At 44.9% G+C, this 19,300-nt stretch overlaps 1 protein-coding gene across 6 annotated transcripts; it reads right to left on the bottom strand.

Annotated features, from left to right (window-relative positions):
* Nucleotides 1-4,608: 4,608 nt before the first annotated feature.
* On the bottom strand, nt 4,609-13,526 carry LOC109878214 (uncharacterized protein C7orf31). Of its 6 annotated transcripts, none has more exons than XM_031820535.1 (10): nt 12,723-13,519; nt 11,071-11,896; nt 10,354-10,572; nt 9,884-9,955; nt 9,614-9,643; nt 8,160-8,350; nt 7,916-8,004; nt 7,341-7,521; nt 6,746-6,840; nt 4,609-6,346 (listed from the first exon to the last, which is right to left on the bottom strand). In XM_031820535.1, the coding sequence occupies exons 2-10, from the start codon at nt 11,373-11,375 to the stop codon at nt 6,071-6,073; spliced, it is 1,458 nt and encodes a 485-aa protein (XP_031676395.1). In that variant the 5' UTR covers nt 11,376-11,896; nt 12,723-13,519; the 3' UTR covers nt 4,609-6,070. The 6 variants fall into 6 exon arrangements, with proteins under 6 accessions (XP_031676395.1, XP_031676391.1, XP_031676393.1 ...); XM_031820531.1 differs by having other exon boundaries at nt 4,972-6,346; nt 6,542-6,840; nt 12,124-13,526; XM_031820533.1 differs by having other exon boundaries at nt 4,972-6,346; nt 6,542-6,840; nt 12,667-13,526.
* Nucleotides 13,527-19,300: the final 5,774 nt, after the last annotated feature.

The following is a 19,300-nucleotide window of genomic DNA, read 5'->3' as shown; positions in this document are numbered from 1 at the left end:
TTGAATGTTTCCGAAGTGCGTGCAGCCGCAGCCAGCCTCCTTCTCAGCTAAGCGGTTTATAAGGGGGCGGGGCAATATGTAAATGACAAGTACAGTCTCAAATCAGAACACTGAACCGTGGAGGACATCTCATGTTCAGAGGCGGGATTGGGTACCGTTGACAGCATCTTTTCCGTGACGTAGATAGTCATCACGAGAGAGCACCCACGAATTGTCCCAGGTATGCTTTCTGAGGATGGCTCAGGTTTCCCTTTATAGTGCGCTACTTTTGACCAGGACTCATAGTGCCCACAGGATTCTGGTCAAAAGTAGTACACTATATATAGGGAATAGGGTACCATTTGAGGGAATAGGGTGCTATTTGTCATTTGGGACGTAACCAAACAAAAAAACGTTCTAACATGCGCCCTTTGTCCTGATATTGTCCGCATTCTGAATAGTGGCCACATTTTTAGACACGTGTAGATGATTAAAAGACACATTGTGATCTGATTGTGATCAGATCTTCCTTAAACACCTCCAGAGGTAGTCCGGCACCCATTGTGTCTGGATATCAATCGAGTGTAAACAGATCTGGAGGGTCAAACCGTTTAATAAATGATCATTATACTGGTCTCTGGTCTCTAAAACCATTGACAGGTAGCACCATTGGAAATCCAATGGAATTTGTAACTGTCTAAAATGTATATGTATGTAAATGTATATATATATTTGTTTTTGAATTATTTGCATACAGGGAGATACCAGCTAATCTGGTCACAATGTGGAGACAGTGGACAGATAAGAGACACATTTTAATACAAAATGTAGAAGCAACAAACCTTGATCAGATAGTGATTGGATCATATTGATCAGATCACAAAACTGACATTTAAAAAAAAAGGCTTGATACACAACTTCTGTATGTAGGTAGGCTAAAAATGTGTTTGTCTCGTTCATTGACCTCTATCGTGCGTTCAAAAACTTGCCCAAAAACACCTGAGGTAAAGGTGTTCATCCAGCATGGCCTACTCTGAGGTAAAGGTGTTTATTCAGCATGGCCTACTCTGAGGTAAAGGTGTTCATCCAGCGTGGCCTACTCTGAGGTAAAGGTGTTCATCCAGCATGGCCTACTCTGAGGTAAAGGTGTTCATTCAGCATGGCCTACTCTGAGGTAAAGGTGGTCATTCAGCATGGCCTACTCTGAGGTAAAGGTGTTCATCCAGCATGGCCTACTCTGAGGTAAAGGTGTTCATTCAGCATGGCCTACTCTGAGGTAAAGGTGGTCATTCAGCATGGCCTACTCTGAGGTAAAGGTGTTCATCCAGCATGGCCTACTCTATGGTAAAGGTGGTCATTCAGCATGGCCTACTCTGAGGTAAAGGTGGTCATTCAGCGTGGCCTACTCTGAGGTAAAGGTGGTCATTCAGCGTGGCCTACTCTGAGGTAAAGGTGTTCATTCAGCATGGCCTACTCTGAGGTAAAGGTGTTCATTCAGCGTGGCCTACTCTGAGGTAAAGGTGTTCATTCAGCATGGCCTACTCTGAGGTAAAGGTGTTCATTCAGCGTGGCCTACTCTGAGGTAAAGGTGTTCATTCAGCATGGCCTACTCTGAGGTAAAGGTGTTCATTCAGTGTGGCCTACTCTGAGGTAAAGGTGTTTATTCAGCATGGCCTACTCTGAGGTAAAGGTGTTCATTCAGTGTGGCCTACTCTGAGGTAAAGGTGTTCATCCAGCATGGCCTACTCTGAGGTAAAGGCCACCTACTCACCATCTTAAACAGCTACACCAGACATGTTCTGTGACCAAAAGAGCGTCCTCTCATATGAGTGATTACAACCCCACCTCTCGAACTGCGGCTGCAGATGTGTTTGTTTTGTTGTTTTTGAATGGTATAAGTGTGTTCCTAAAGCCCTGGTTAAACAATCACTGCCCCTTCACTGGTGGGGAATGTGAACGAGGTGGAGAAACTTGAAGCAATTAATAGCTTTGGTCATGATGTAGGTTCCAAAAGACCTTCCCCTGGAGTTGTGCAAAACATGGTCTGCTCCCACTGTCACCATGACTACACATACAGGAGCATGATGCATATTTGTGGCCACACCTGTCTCCTTGAGATTATACCTAGTCATTATTCATGCCAATTATTTCAAAGTATAACATGTAAACAATCATGAGCATTACTGGTAATGATACCTTGTTGCCATCGGCCACTGTTTCCCAGGCAATGCACTTGATTCTAACCCTGGGTGGTGCGCTGGTTTACACTGTGAATGACTCCACTAACTTGTTTACTTTTTCAGATGTTTTCATTTGAAAGTTTAACTGACAGATTTAGGATAGATCCATATCCTGTCCTGCACATGTGCTTCTTTACCTCTATTTTACACACAGTTTTATGGTCACCCTCCCTTCACATTTCTCACTGTCAATTGTGAATGAATATTCTTCAAGTTGTACAGGTGAAACGTCCATGCAGCATCTGCATGCCAACCATTTGATCTCAATCAGTTTCATGGGACAATGCATTTGGATCTTCTTAGTGCTGTATGTCTACAGTGTTGTTCTGAGTTAGTCCTACAGTGTTGTTCTGAGTTAGGCCTACAGTGTTGTTCTGAGTTAGGCCTATAGTGTTGTTCTGAGTTAGGTCTACAGTGTTGTTCTGAGTTAGGCCTACAGTGTTGTTCTGAGTTAGGCCTACAGTGTTGTTCTGAGTTAGGTCTATAGTGTTGTTCTGAGTTAGGCCTACAGTGTTGTTCTGAGTTAGGCCTACAGTGTTGTCCTGAGTTAGGCCTACAGTGTTGTTCTGAGTTATGTCTACAGTGTTGTTCTGAGTTAGGTCTATAGTGTTGTTCTGAGTTAGGCCTACAGTGTTGTTCTGAGTTAGGCCTACAGTGTTGTTCTGAGTTAGGCCTACAGTGTTGTTCTGAGTTAGGCCTACAGTGTTGTCCTGAGTTAGGCCTACAGTGTTGTTCTGAGTTAGGTCTATAGTGTTGTTCTGAGTTAGGTCTACAGTGTTGTTCTGAGTTAGGCCTACAGTGTTGTTCTGAGTTAGGCCTACAGTGTTGTTCTGAGTTAGGCCTACAGTGTTGTTCTAAGTTAGGCCTACAGTGTTGTTCTGAGTTAGGCCTACAGTGTTGTTCTTTTGTTTTTACAATCAAAACACATATTTTACATGGTGCCATGCTGTTGAGTTATGGCCACATGAGAGAATTATGCAACAGGGTAGTGGGGTCAAAGGTCACTTGTCTGAGGTCAGCTGAGCATCCTTTGAGAGGCTTCCGGGAACTACCCACACAGTTCTAAAGACCAGAGACAGTTGGGAGATCCTGGCCTATACTGCCATCTACTGGACAAACGGTATAATAGCCACTGATGTACCAGAGAAGCTGTCATAGGAAGAAATTATGGTCATAAACCTACTGAAAACAATGTCTATATTTTCTATGTGAATGAAACTGATTTACACAGTGAATTGGCACTACACATCTAGCTAGATAAAACATTATCAAGAGCTTTTAAGTTATTTCACATGCAGTCTTATACAAAACTAGTTATATTTCTCTGAACAACATCAGTACATGATCAGTGATCAGTAGATCTCTCCAGATCCCTGCTGTACTCTGAGCGTCATTTCTTAGAGAGTATGTACCTGACTAAGATGGAATGACAGACTGCTGTAGAACGCTCAAGGACATTCCACTCCGGCATGACTCACTGGCATGGAACACAGAACAGTCTTTTGTGTCAAGCTGTAAAGCCGATCTGACTGGCAACACATGGTGTTGGAGGTGAAAAGGGATTTTTCTCTCTCAGATGCTGCTGCTCGAAAGAAGGTCAATGCAGAACTTGCGTTGTGAAAATATGGATTCTGTATCTGGATTCTGTATCTGGATTCTGTATCTGGCTCTGTATCTGGATTCTGTATCTGGCTCTGTATCTGGATTCTGTATCTGGCTCTGGATTCTGTATCTGGCTCTGTATCTGGATTCTGTATCTGGATTCTTTATCTGGCTCTGTATCTGGCTCTGTATCTGGATTCTGTATCTGGCTCTGTATCTGGATTCTGTATCTGGACTCTGTATCTGGATTCTGTATCTGGACTCTGTATCTGGCTCTGTATCTGGACTCTGTATCTGGACTCTGTATCTGGATTCTGTATCTGGACTCTGTATCTGGCTCTGTATCTGGACTCTGTATCTGGATTCTGTATCTGGCTCTGTATCTGGACTCTGTATCTGGATTCTATATCTGGATTCTGTATCTGGATTCTGTATCTGGATTCTATATCTGGACTCTGTATCTGGATTCTGTATCTGGATTCTGTATCTGGATTCTGTATCTGGATTCTGTATCTGGATTCTGTATCTGGATTCTGTATCTGGATTCTGTATCTGGATTCTGTATCTGGCTCTGTATCTGGACTCTGTATCTGGACTCTGTATCTGGCTACATGCACATCAGTATATTGTCTGAGGTGGACTCCTTGGTCCACTTGTATTATTAGTCATCTGTAGATTTCTTTAGGCTTTTTTAACGGACCATAAATGTGTCCCTTTCATGTGTTCATCAGTCATTCCATCTGTCATTGTGTCATGTATAGTGCCGCATATATACACTCAAAGCATGTAAACTACTTCTGGATGATTTTATTAGAACCATCTGCACATGGAAAGACAGACATCATAAGACAGACATGATAAGACGGACATGATAAGACAGACATGATAAGACAGACATGATAAGATAGACATGATAAGATAGACATGATAAGATAGACATGATAAGATAGACATGATAAGATAGACATGATAAGATAGACATGATAAGATAGACATGATAAGACAGACATCATAAGACAGACATGATAAGATAGACATGATAAGATAGACATGATAAGATAGACATGATAAGATAGACATCATAAGATAGACATCATAAGATAGACATCATAAGATAGACATCATAAGATAGACATCATAAGATAGACATCATAAGATAGACATAAGATAGACATCATAAGACAGACATCATAAGATAGACATGATAAGATAGACATGATAAGATAGACATCATAAGACAGACATCATAAGCAAAACATGTCAGTAGCTTTGAGTAAGCGACAGTATATGGTTGGATTTCCCATCATGAAGAGAGAACGTTGTAGACCGTAGACCCATTCCACTCACGAAGCCCTCTGATGTCTTCCACTCCCTACAGACTGTGGGCATAGTGGTAGGTCTACAATACAGTGCTCAGTTGTGGAAATAGAAGGAGTTGAAGCCGTAGAAGCGGTGCTTTCTCCCGGTGTGTACATTGTCCTGCAGGTCGACCGCGCCCCCCTGGAGGGAGCTGTGGAAGAGACGGTGGACCTCCGACTTACTGAAGGAGTCCTGGAGCTCCAACAGGGCCAGCTGGCACCGGCCCCTCTCCCCTGGGTGGGTGGAAGGCAGGGCATGTGGACGGGGTTGAATACAGGGGTTGGAGATACTGCGTGGGATGGGGATCTCGCTGTTCTGCCACTCCCGATCCTGTTCTTCAAGGGTCTGATAGACAGTCATCTCAGAACCCAGAACTAAATTCCTGCCAGAACGCCAGTTACGGATGTTGGGAGAGACCAGATCAGCAGCAGACAGTTCTGTCTCAGATTCATATGCCGCCCCTGTGTTGTTAGTAGCCAATGCTGGAACTGGCTGGCTCAGGCTGAACAGGTTACCCCCTGATGCTGTGTAGCTCTGCTTCTTGCTGCTAGGAATGTCCTCGTACCACACCTCTCTCTGGGTGTTATTCTCTTTGGTGACCTCTGTGGTCTCATTTAGGGGAGAATGGCAGCTGTACAAGGCCAGAGGGCTCTCTGTGTCTGTGACCTTCTCCAGGGAGGCTCTGGGAGCCTGGCTGCTCTGCTGGGGGTCTGATGCCCCTGGCCCTGGGTGATGGAGCCCTTCTCTGACCTCCTTGACCTGGCACTCACACCTCTCCTCCCCACACCTCTCACACCTAGAGCCGTGATCTTGAAGGTGGTGACCAGGGAACACATAGCCAGACACCTGAGCAGGCTCCGGCACAGACACATCTCCAGCCCCAGGCCTGGCTAGAGCTCTGAGTGGCCATGGCTGTTGTTGGGATGGCCGTCCTGAGTAGAAGGGTTCCTCTTTATCTCCTGATGACTTTGATGACCAGACATAGTTCCTAGAGGCCCAGCAGGGTGATTCTGTGTGGAAGTCTGGTCTGTGCTGTGGGACTCTGCTGCTGGGGCAGTGACAGGAGGGTGGTAGGTGCTCTCCACCTTATGACGGCCCTGGCGTATTCTGGCCTTGCGCCCGTCTCGTGGTTTAGGGGGCAGCAGGACGGGGTGGGATCGCTCCCTCTGAGAGAGACGAGCACAGGTTTGTTAGGAGGAGGTTTGTCTTGTTCAGTCATCAGAGTAAAGTGATACTGAAGAAAAACTGTTTGTTTAAGCAGTCTAAAACTATTTCTATGGTAGTTGGGGAAGTTAAAGAAGGTTTGGAGGCTAATGTGTTGTGTAGGGAGTTGTCTTCCCAGTGATCATGTCTGTACGTACCAGCTGTGTTGTGTAGGGAGTTGTCTTCCCAGTGATCATGTCTGTACGTACCAGCTGTGTTGTGTAGGGAGTTGTCTTCCCAGTGATCATGTCTGTACGTACCAGCTGTGTTGTGTAGGGAGTTGTCTTCCCAGTGATCATGTCTGTACGTACCAGCTGTGTTGTGTAGGGAGTTGTCTTCCCAGTGATCATGTCTGTACGTACCAGCTGTGTTGTGTAGGGAGTTGTCTTCCCAGTGATCATGTCAACGGTGTTCTCATGGTAGTCATCCAACCTCCAGGGATTAGTAGACCCAGTGCCTGGAGTAAAAACATATGACATGCTTGCCATATTTAATATGATATCTGAGTGAGACTGACTATCCAAATCAATGGGGCCCCCTGGTCGGTGATTCCACCATGATTACTACAGGTTTAGATAGCTGGCTAGACTAACTAACCAATCTAAACAATGGTAGTGGACATGGGGCTAATTGAGTGACTGTAGAAAAACTGCTGATCCACAACCAAATTTCAAAACTTGCACCTTGTGTATTCTACTATTCTAACTCTTAACAGGAAGTTGAGACCCAGACTGAGTTCCTAAAAACATGTACAACAGTAATTGTTAAATTGATCCGCGGGCCGCCAGTTCCCTGGTCCAACTAGTGTGGGTATTCCTCCATGTCTCTGGTAGCGTCTCAAATGGCACCCTGTCCCCTATAGAGGACACATCTTTTGACCAGAGCTGTATGGACTATATAGGGAATAGGAAGCCTGTTGGGATACAGCCTGCGTGTTCGGGGCTCTGCTCTCTATACCTGTGTAGTGAAGCTGGTAGGAGGTGACCCAGTGGGACTTCTCCACGTTGCGGAGCATGTTGGCTGTTCGTTCAGACAGCGTGACGTCCCAGTCACGCAATGTGGGGTTGGGAAACACTGTCTTCTGGGACTTAGGGTAGAATACCTGGGTCTGGGCCTCGCCCTTAACTGGCTTGGGGTGCTGAGAGAGAGACAAAGGTGACACAGGTGTCAGGAACAGATGTAGTGTGCATGTGACCTTCTTCCTTAGGTTGTTTCCCGAATGGCACCCTATTCCCTTAAGAGTGCACTACTTCTGAGCATGGCCCTGGAATAGGGTACTATTAAGGAATAGGGTACCATTTAGAACAAATCCCTAGTCATTCACTTCATTGAGAACATTCATTTATTGGGCTTCACTGGTCAGATGAGATGAACTATAACATTAAGGATCCTATTCTGCCTCCCAAATAGCACTCGATACCCTATGCAGTGCACTCTATGGGGAATAGTTTGCTATTTTGGGACGCACATGTTTCTGTGTACAGTGAGAGGGAAACCTGACTTAGCTAAATGACTGTACTGTAGCTACTCACATCCAGGAAGCCATGTTGTCCTGGCCATGAGATGGTTTTCTTCCTGGTTGTCATGGGTGCCTCCAGTACCTCATGACGGTAAGGACCTCCTGGGATTGAAGACAAGACACTTCATCTGGGAATGAGGCTTGTGCTTGTGTGTGCAACCTTATACGGGCAAGCACACAGACACACACACACACACACATACAGACACGCACAGACACACATGCAGTTCGCACACACAAGCACGCACGCACACCACCTTTTGTCTTTCTCAGCACGGTGACCTCTGGAGCAGAGGACGGGACGAGGGGGTTCAGGGGTCGTAGGGACGCAGCTCTCACGCCTGTGTCGGGGTCGTCTGGTGAGCGGAACGTTGGGAACAGGGCGAAGCGGGAGATGTGGGTCTGATACGGATGTTCTTTTGGAATTGGAACCTTTATCATTATCTCTCTGTAGGGAGGGAGGGCAAAGCAGTGAAGGGAGGACAGCCATTACAGCTGTATCATCATCTCTCTGTAGGGAGGGAGGGCAAAGCAGTGAAGGAAGGACAGCCATTACAACTGTATCATCATCTCTCTGTAGGGAGGGAGGGCAAAGCAGTGAAGGAAGGACAGCCATTACAACTGTATCATTATCTCTCTGTAGGGAGGAATGGCAGAGCAGTGAAGGAAGGACAGGCATTACAACTGTATCATTATCTCTCTGTATGGAGGGAGGGCATAGCAGTGAAGGAAGGATAGTCATTACAACTGTATCATTATCTCTCTGTAGGGAGGGAGGGCAAAGCAGTGAAGGACAGCCATTACAACTGTATCATTATCTCTCTGTTGGGAGGGAGGGCAAAGCAGTGAAGGAGGGACAGCCATTACAACTGTATTGAAGCAGTCAGTGTAAAATTATATTAGCACTATAAACTGCGTCCTCCTTTCTCCACTCTCTGTTGGGAGGGCAGAGCAATAAAGGACAGAGACAACATTTCATATACAGTAAGCAGTTAGATGGATATGAATCCTGTACATTTTATAATGATCTTACTGTTGAGGAGGAGGGCATAACAATAAAGGAAGCAGAGATCAACTGTATATAAGTAGTTTCTGTAGAACTGGGGTCTCCAACCCTGTTCCTGGAGAGTTACTGTGTTACCCTCCTGTAGGTTTTCTGCTCCAACCCTGTTCCTGGAGAGATACCTTCCTGTAGGTTTTAACTCCAACCCCAGTTGTAACTGACCTGATTCAGCTTATCAACCAGCTAATTATTAGAATCAGGTGGCTAGATTAGGGTTGGAGGGAAAACCTACAGGAGGGTTTCTCTCCAGGAACAGGGTTGGAGGGAAAACCTACAGGAGGGTAGCTCTCCAGGAACAGGGTCGGAGATAAAACCTACAGGATGGTAGCTCTCCAGGAACAGGGTTGGAGATAAAACCTACAGGAGGGTAGCTCTTCAGGAACAGGGTTGGAGATAAAACCTACAGGAGGGTAGCTCTCCAGCAACAGGGTTGGAGATAAAACCTACAGGAAGGTATCTCTCCAGCAACAGGGTTGGAGATAAAACCTACAGGAGGGTAGCTCTCCAGGAACAGGTTTGGAGTTATAACCTACAGGAGGGTAGCTCTCCAGGAACAGGGTTGGAGAGCCCTGCGGTTGAAGGATATTCCAGTAGTACTGTAACAGTTGAGAACGAGAAACTGATCTAGATCACAGAATGAGTACTTACCCGATGTTGATGTCCGTTGGTTTTGGTATACTGAAAATAAATGTTTGTAAAATAAGAGGATAATCAATATGAACATTATATTGGTGTAAAACTGATTTCAGCCATGGTCCAGTGATGAACTATAGCAGTTCATCCCAAATGGCACCCTCTTCCCTTTATAGTGCACTACTTTTGACCACAACCATATGGGCCCTGGTCAACAATAGTGCACCATATCAGGAATAGGGTGCCATTTGGGACACACTATATAATATGTAAAAGGCGACCTACAGCTGGTCGTTGAGGCGGAGGTTACTTTTCTTGGTAGGTGTAAGGTCATAAAACTGTTGAATGGTGATGTTCCTGTGAAGACATTAAAGGAGAAGAACCCTCAGTTGCCTCTCAAATGGCACCCTATTCCCTATAGAGTGCACTACTGGTCAAAAGGAGTGCACAGTGTAGAGAATAGGGTGCCATTTGGAACACAAACCCAACCTATACAACATACCCTTGGTAGGTGAATGTGGACATTTCAAAGGAGAAAAATGGTTAGTACATTTTCAATCAATCCACAATCTCACAATTACTCGAAATCAAGGACTTTGGCTCACACTTGGAATAGTTAAAAAAAAAAATGTTTATATTATTTTGAGAGAGAATTTTCTGAATGCTACTGAATGCTTGATACTCAGAAGGGTTCAAGTAAATCAGAAGACAAGTTTCCGCCATTAAAAAGTAATGGTCCTTAATGCTAATCTTACTCAGGTGGGACGGATCCTCCGTAGCTTAAGTGGCGATGGCCCTTAATGATGGCAGGTGTGTGTTTACTCTTCTGGGAGGAGGAGGAGGAGGACGCCATCTTGTGGCTGGAGTGCTGGCTCAGTCTACGCTGGGTACGATCCGACGGTAAAACACTGCTGCTGCTACTGGGAACTCCGGGAAGTGGTGGGACTCTGCTGCTAGGGCCTCTGGGAAGAGGACTGCAAGAGGACATTTACACCTGTTGCTGATGAACAAGTCAAGGTCAAGGGCATCCCTAATGGGACCCTATTCCCTATTTGGACAGGTCAAAAGTAGTTCACTGTAAATGGAATAGGATGGCATTCGGGATGTAGACTAGGGTTCCCAACGACACTCCTGTTCAGATGTGACCCGCTAACATTCCCATGTGACATCATTCATAACATCTCTGACCATCAAGTCTATGACAGACTAAAGGATTTCATTCCATCAGCTAAGCTACATGTAGTTCCCATAGTGCACCAAGACATGATGTACAACACAGACAGTACATAGTGCACCAAGACATGATGTACAACACAGACAGTACATAGTGCACCAAGACATGATGTACAACACAGACAGTACATAGTGCACCAAGACATGATGTACAACACAGACAGTACAATAACCAAATATACTGTAGGGCACTGGCAAACAAAATGGAGTCATGCAGGAGGATAAGACTGTTCTCTTACCTGGCCAGAGGTGGAGAGTGAGGCTGTTGCTTACACCATGGCTTCCTGCTCTGTACCTGTTTCAGATCCTTGTTCTGTTTGTACATGTAAGTCTCCTCTTTCAGACGCTGGAGGAGGGAGAAGTAGTCACCCAGCGACGGCGGGTCTGTCTGGGGCTCAACGACAGCATACGGCCCCCCAGCCTGGTGCAGGTGTTTCAGGAGGGGCAGGGAGGAGGAGGACCTCTGTTTGTGAGACAGGAGTAAAGGACTCCTCCCTATCTGTCTGTGGTCAGTGGGACGTTGCTGGATCCCTAGGCTGGTCATAGTGACGATGGCGTTGTCAACAGCAGTAGGCTAGCATCTGCAACAGGATCTGGGTTAGTGACACCCTATCCACTGTCTAGGCTGAGCAGCACACAGGCTTCATCTCTGTGTCTGTGCTCTCAGCAGGACCTGTACCATACAGGAAGATACTACTAATATCACAGCGTCACAGCTCAGTGAAGTGTCATGGAGTCTCCTCAGTGATAATATCACAGCGTCACAGCTCAGTGAAGTGTCATGGAGTCTCCCCAGTGATAATATCACAGCGTCACAGCTCAGTGAAGTGTCATGGAGTCTCCCCAGTGATAATATCACAGCGTCACAGCTCAGTGAAGTGTCATGGAGTCTCCCCAGTGATAATATCACAGCGTCACAGCTCAGTGACGTGTCATGGAGTCTCCCCAGTGATAATATCACAGCGTCACAGCTCAGTGACGTGTCATGGAGTCTCCCCAGTGATAATATCACAGCGTCACAGCTCAGTGTAGCAGCAGAGAGAAGAATGACCAGCCTCACAAAGCCTGAAACCGAAACAGGTTAGCATGAGGCAGTGTCTGATGCCAACAGATGGGTTCAATGACAGAGGTGGGCTCTGATTACTGCATGGCTACTCATGTTCCTCCACGCACGCACGCGCACGCGCACACGCACACACACACACAGACACACCTGTGAACTAATCCAGACCTCAGGTCACAGTGTATAGCCAACATTATCCATGCTTTTATGTATATAGGCCTGCACTCACCTGCATGCGCACATAACATTAGATTGACAGGATAGATACACCGCTAGAATACAACACATAACATTAGATTGACAGGATAGATACACCGCTAGAATACTACACATAACATTAGATTGACAGGATAGATACACCGCTAGAATACTACACATAACATTAGATTGACAGGATAGATACACCGCTAGAATACAACACATAACATTAGATTGACAGGATAGATACACCGCTAGAATACTACACATAACATTAGATTGACAGGATAGATACACCGCTAGAATACTACACATAACATTAGATTGACAGGATAGATACACCGCTAGAATACTACACATAACATTAGATTGACAGGATAGATACACCGCTAGAATACTACACATAACATTAGATTGACAGGATAGATACACCGCTAGAATACTACACATTGAATTCGCTCTCTTTATGTTATTAAACATTCGCACACGACTGACTGCAGTACTTTCTAATTTTATGTTCGTTTCACATGCAGGCCTATGTGTTGTTTTTCTCTACAAGACATCAAAGACTGACCCAGAATAAATTGGGTCAACGGGGTAATGTACTTCAGCGCGAAGAGGTCTACCGACCTTATGTTCCCAACGGCAACGCCATTGTTAGGTTTAGATCGGAAAGAACTGTCAAGAGTTGTATGAAGCGAAGGCCTCGCTGTCGCTGAGATGTTCTTTGCGGTCCGTACAGGTTTGAGGCAGTACAATCATGCGTTGTTGATTACGTCAGAGCAGGTCACCTTCTCCTGTGAAATCACAATGGAATCGGGATCAAAGGCTGGATTTCGCGGCGTTGAATATATTCTCTCCTTTAGCTGTCCATGGTGCTGAGTCTATACGAGGATCGGGTTGTTCCAGAAAACACAAAAACGGCTTTTGTCCAGGAGCAATTGGCCTAGTTTGTGGATCAATTTCTCACAGTATCAAGAATAGAAGTAGGACTTTCTTTGTTTACTAATTTAATAAACTGGTCAATGCTAAGGGTGTTTTATTGATTTGAACCTCGTCAACCTTGTTAAAAACAGGCGCTCTCCCGCTCCATGTTTTAATTCACACTGCGTCTATCAATAAAAACATCGACCCGCCATGAAAAACAACACACCTCTAGGCTACAATGCCCTGCCCTTATTCTAGAATCTAGGCAACCGTTCCATCCCCCGCATCCCTCATAATCAATACAATTTCGGACGTGACGTGGGGGCGTCCAAAATGGCACCCTATAGCCTGCATAATGCACGACGGGCCCAGGTCAAAGTAGTACACTACAAAGGAAATAGGGTGCCATTTTGGACGTAAACATTGAGTGTTTGCCAAGAAGCCTTAGACGTGCCTGGTTTACCAACTGTTTTAAGGAAATATATTCAGCATTAGCTCCTTAATTGGGATTCTCGTGAGACCTTGTCCAAAGTCTCAGCAAAACACAGAGATGTATCACTTCATGCAGCTGAACCAGAACTAAGCTCTCATCCCGAATAGCACCCTATTCTCTATATAGTGCACTTATTTTGGGCCAATAGGCTCCCATAGGGCTCTGGTCAAAAGTAATGCACTACAGTATATAGAGAATAGGGTTCACTTGCCTTGCGACACTCTGCACTACCATCTATGAACTCTGGTCAAAAGTAGTGCACTATACAGGGAATAGGGTCCCATTTGGGGCATAGACTAAGTCCAGTGACCAATCAGCCTGTTCAGCCTCAACTGAAGAGCTGCTCTGCTCTCTGGATTCCATTTCCTGCTGCTGCATTATACATGTGGAATAGATGCAGAGATTTCTCCAGGCTCTGTTGGCTCTGCTTGGTGTTAATACCCAGGATATTATAGAGGTGGTTTGATTAGCTCACTACACACTGGGGCCCACAGAAAACGTTGCCCGCAGGGCTGAAAACATACCAGTGTTGTGTTATACAGTAGATATCTATCTGTCTGTCTGTCTGTCTGCCTGTCTGTCGTTCAGGCCTCATTAGGCATAGACTAGACAACAGTCTCAGTGTCAACATGGGTTGACATTATGCTGTATGGGAAGACATACAACTATGCTGTATGGGAAGACATATAACCATGCTGTATGGGAAGACATATAACCATGCTGTATGGGAAGACATATAACCATGCTGTATGGGAAGACATACAACTATGCTGTATGGGAAGACATACAACCATGCTGTATGGGAAGACATATAACCATGCTGTATGGGAAGACATATAACCATGCTGTATGGGAAGACATATAACCATGCTGTATGGGAAGACATATAACTATGCTGTATGGGAAGACATATAACCATGCTGTATGGGAATTAATATATGAAATGAAAAGTACATTTGCAGAACATGTGATTGTATGACATTTAAATGAATGAATCAACAGCCATTGTACACAGACTAATGATGAGCGTTTACAATGTTGCAACATGTTGCAACAGCCACCGACCCCCCTGAGACATCATCACACCACTTCACGTCTCCTCTGCTCTGTACCAGATCTCAAACACAATGAAAAGGGGCGGACTGGAACCAGAAAGGGAATTTATAACACACCGGCCCATTTATTCCCAACGAGGCCCCCATACCACACACGTTTTTCCAAGATGCCCTCACGATTAGCCAAATAATGATCATTCTGCCAAAACATCCCATTTAGACAGGCCCGCATGGGATAAAGGAAGATGGTAGATGTAACGGCAGGGTAAGCATCGGACCAAGATGCGGCGTGGTAAGTGTTCATGACGATTTTAAAAACAAAAACACTGAACACTATGAAATACAAAAACAATAAACGAATACGTGACATAACCAAACAGAAACAGTCCCGTGTGGCGACAAACACACACAAACCAACAGTGAAACCCAGGCTACCTAAGTATGATTCTCAATCAGAGACAACTAACGACACCTGCCTCTGATTGAGAACCATACTAGGCCGAAACAGAAACCAAACATAGAAACACAAAACATAGACTGCCCACCCCAACTCACGCCCTGACCATACTAAATAAAGACAAAACATAGACTGCCCACCCCAACTCACGCCCTGACCATACTAAATAAAGACAAAACATAGACTGCCCACCCCAACTCACGCCCTGACCATACTAAATAAAGACAAAACATAGACTGCCCACCCCAACTCACGCCCTGACCATACTAAATAAAGACAAAACATAGACTGCCCACCCCAACTCACGCCCTGACCATACTAAATAAAGACAAAACATAGACTGCCCACCCCAACTCACGCCCTGACCATACTAAATAAAGACAAAACATAGACTGCCCACCCCAACTCACGCCCTGACCATACTAAATAAAGACAAAACATAGACTGCCCACCCCAACTCACGCCCTGACCATACTAAATAAAGACAAAACATAGACTGCCCACCCCAACTCACGCCCTGACCATACTAAATAAAGACAAAACATAGACTGCCCACCCCAACTCACGCCCTGACCATACTAAATAAAGACAAAACATAGAATACCCACCCAACTCACGCCCTGACCATACTAAATAAAGACAAAACATAGACTGCCCACCCCAACTCACGCCCTGACCATACTAATAAAGACAAAACATAGACTGCCCACCCCAACTCACGCCCTGACCATACTAAATAAAGACAAAACATAGACTGCCCACCCCAACTCACGCCCTGACCATACTAAATAAAGACAAAACATAGACTGCCCACCCCAACTCACGCCCTGACCATACTAAATAAAGACAAAACATAGACTGCCCACCCCAACTCACGCCCTGACCATACTAAATAAAGACAAAACATAGACTGCCCACCCCAACTCACGCCCTGACCATACTAAATAAAGACAAAACATAGACTGCCCACCCCAACTCACGCCCTGACCATACTAAATAAAGACAAAACATAGGAAAATAAAGGTCAGAACGTGACAGTAGAGCCCATCTGCCCTGTGGCCAGTCCATTTCTGGCTCATGGACAATGGACTGGCCATACATACTAGAGCAGTTATATGATGGAGACAACTCTCCTGGCTTAGTGCTCTCTCATCTGTGCTGCTGACAATGATAGGAGCCTGGTGCTCAAAGCGATCCAGCTGGACTCATTTCCAGTTTCCAGGAGAATAAAGTGAATATTTCAAAGCACATTTCAAAACAAATCAGAACTAATCTATGGAGACCGAGAGGGGAGAATGTGTGTGTGTGTGTGTGTGTGTGTGTGTGTGTGTGTGTGTGTGTGTGTGTGTGTGTGTGTGTGTGTGTGTGTGTGTGTGTGTGTGTTTGCGTGTGTGTGAGAGAGACAGATAGAGAGGGAGGGAAATAGACATGTATAGCACAATAAGTAGCTTTCTGACAGCCCTGTTTATTAAGAAGGACTAGATATGGAGAGACAAGACTACTGGACTACAGCCCTGTTTATTAAGAAGGACTAGATATGGAGAGACTGGACTACAGCCCTGTTTATTAAGAAGGACTAGATATGGAGAGACTGGACTACAGCCCTGTTTATTAAGAAGGACTAGATATGGAGAGACTGGACTACAGCCCTGTTTATTAAGAAGGACTAGATATGGAGAGACAAGACTACTGGACTACAGCCCTGTTTATTAAGAAGGACTAGATATGGAGAGACTGGACTACAGCCCTGTTTATTAAGAAGGACTAGATATGGAGAGACAAGACTACTGGACTACAGCCCTGTTTATTAAGAAGGACTAGATATGGAGAGACAAGACTACTGGACTACAGCCCTGTTTATTAAGAAGGACTAAATATGGAGAGACTGGACTACAGCCCTGTTTATTAAGAAGGACTAGATATGGAGAGACAAGACTACTGGACTACAGCCCTGTTTATTAAGAAGGACTAGATATGGAGAGACTGGACTACAGCCCTGTTTATTAAGAAGGACTAGATATGGAGAGACAAGACTACTGGACTACAGCCCTGTTTATTAAGATGTACACGTGTAGGGCGGTTAAGACAAGAGCTGAATGTATCCCCCTTTCCCATTGCAGGACTCAATGACAAAAGAGATATTAAACATAGAAGGACGCCTGAACAGAGTCGCTGCTTCTGCTTTTCATGGGAAACGAAAATTAAGTTGAAAATGACTGTATAATGAAAACGAGAAATCTCCACTTCCTGTCGACTCTGCAGGGAGTGATGTAATTGTAAAATGAGTTCTAGAAAGAAAGAAAATACCAGTGCGTAGATCCAGCTGCTGGTTTTGGCAGGAACATCTATACAGTGTAAAAACGGCACACTAGAAAATACAGAAAGTTATATAGAAATATAAAATAGTAGGTTTGGAGCAAGATTGTGTCCTAGGCCTTTAGTCATCACCATCATTACTGTTAGTCCGACCACTCAGCCTTTAGTCATCACTGTCATTACTGTTAGTCCTACCACTCAGCCTTTAGTCATCACCATCATTACTGTTAGTCCTACCACTCAGCCTTTAGTCATCACTGTCATTACTGTTAGTCTGACCACTCAGCCTTCAGTCATCACTGTCATTACTGTTAGTCCTACCACTCAGCCTTTAGTCATCACCATCATTACTGTTAGTCCTACCACTCAGCCTTTAGTCATCACCATCATTACTGTTAGTCCTACCACTCAGCCTTTAGTCATCACCGTCATTACTGTTAGTCCTACCACTCAGCCTTTAGTCATCACCGTCATTACTGTTAGTCCTACCACTCAGCCTTTAGTCATCACGTCATTACTGTTAGTCCTACCACTCAGCCTTTAGTCATCACTGTCATTACTGTTAGTCCTACCACTCAGCCTTTAGTCATCACCGTCATTACTGTTAGTCCTACCACTCAGCCTTTAGTCATCACGTCATTACTGTTAGTCCTACCACTCAGCCTTTAGTCATCACTGTCATTACTGTTAGTCCTACCACTCAGCCTTTAGTCATCACTGTCATTACTGTTAGTCCTACCACTCAGCCTTTAGTCATCACCGTCATTACTGTTAGTCCGACCACTCAGTCTTTAGTCATCACCGTCATTACTGTTAGTCCGACCACTCAGTCTTTAGTCATCACTGTCATTACTGTTAGTCCTACCACTCAGCCTTTAGTCATCACTATCATTACTGTTAGTCCTACCACTCAGCCTTTAGTCATCACCGTCATTACTGTTAGTCCTACCACTCAGCCTTTAGTCATCACCGTCATTACTGTTAGTCCTACCACTCAGCCTTTAGTCATCACTGTCATTACTGTTAGTCCTACCACTCAGCCTTTAAACATCACTATCATTACTGTTAGTCCTACCACTCAGCCTTTAGTCATCACCATCATTACTGTTAGTCCTACCACTCAGCCTTTAGTCATCACCGTCATTACTGTTAGTCCTACCACTCAGCCTTTTCTGTTTTATATTATCAACTATTGTTGTTTATCCAGAAGGATTTGAGTCCCAAATGGCACGCTATTCACCATATATTGCACAACTTTTTTACCAGAGCCTATGAGGATGGTCCAAAGTAGTGCACTTTATAGGGAATAGGGTGCCATTTTAGACACGAGCGTAGTGTTTTAATAATGTAATTAAAATGTGCATATGGACAGTAAATCCCACTGTAAATAACGAATTGTGCTCCATAAACTTCAAAGTTGGTGTTCCATATCTGAGAGCAGAGGGAGGATTATTTATGTGCTGTACAAAGTGGTAATTGGCTTCTCAAGGTGTGCTGGCTGGCTAGTGTGTGTCGACAAAGGAGAACTTGGACATTAATATTAATGTTCTCTCTTCTTTTTCTCCCTCTCTATCTCACTCTGTTCTTTTATACACTCACACACACACACACACACACACACACACACACACACACACACACACACACACACACACACACACACACACACACACACACACACACACACACACACACACACACACACACACACACACACACACACACACACACACACACACACACACACACACACACACACACACACACACACACACACACACACACACACACACACACACACACACACACACACACACACACACACACACACACACACACACACACACACACACACACACATACACACACACACACACACACACACACACACACACACACACACACACACACACACACCTACACACACACACACACACACACACACACACACACACACACA

This window comes from Oncorhynchus kisutch, unplaced genomic scaffold (assembly GCF_002021735.2).
Source record: "Oncorhynchus kisutch isolate 150728-3 unplaced genomic scaffold, Okis_V2 scaffold3465, whole genome shotgun sequence".
Taxonomy (NCBI): domain Eukaryota; kingdom Metazoa; phylum Chordata; class Actinopteri; order Salmoniformes; family Salmonidae; genus Oncorhynchus; species Oncorhynchus kisutch.
This window is presented reverse-complemented; position numbering and strand designations above follow the sequence as displayed.

Coding starts and splice junctions, on each gene's coding strand:
- LOC109878214 (XM_031820530.1), bottom strand. CDS start 11,375: ATGACCAGCCTAGGGATCCAGCAACGTCCCACTGACCACAGACAGATA. Junction 9,644..9,883: donor CTCCGCCTCAACGACCAGCT/GTAGGTCGCCTT, acceptor ATTTATTTTCAG/TATACCAAAACCAACGGACA. Junction 7,522..7,915: donor GACAACATGGCTTCCTGGAT/GTGAGTAGCTAC, acceptor TCTCTCTCTCAG/CACCCCAAGCCAGTTAAGGG.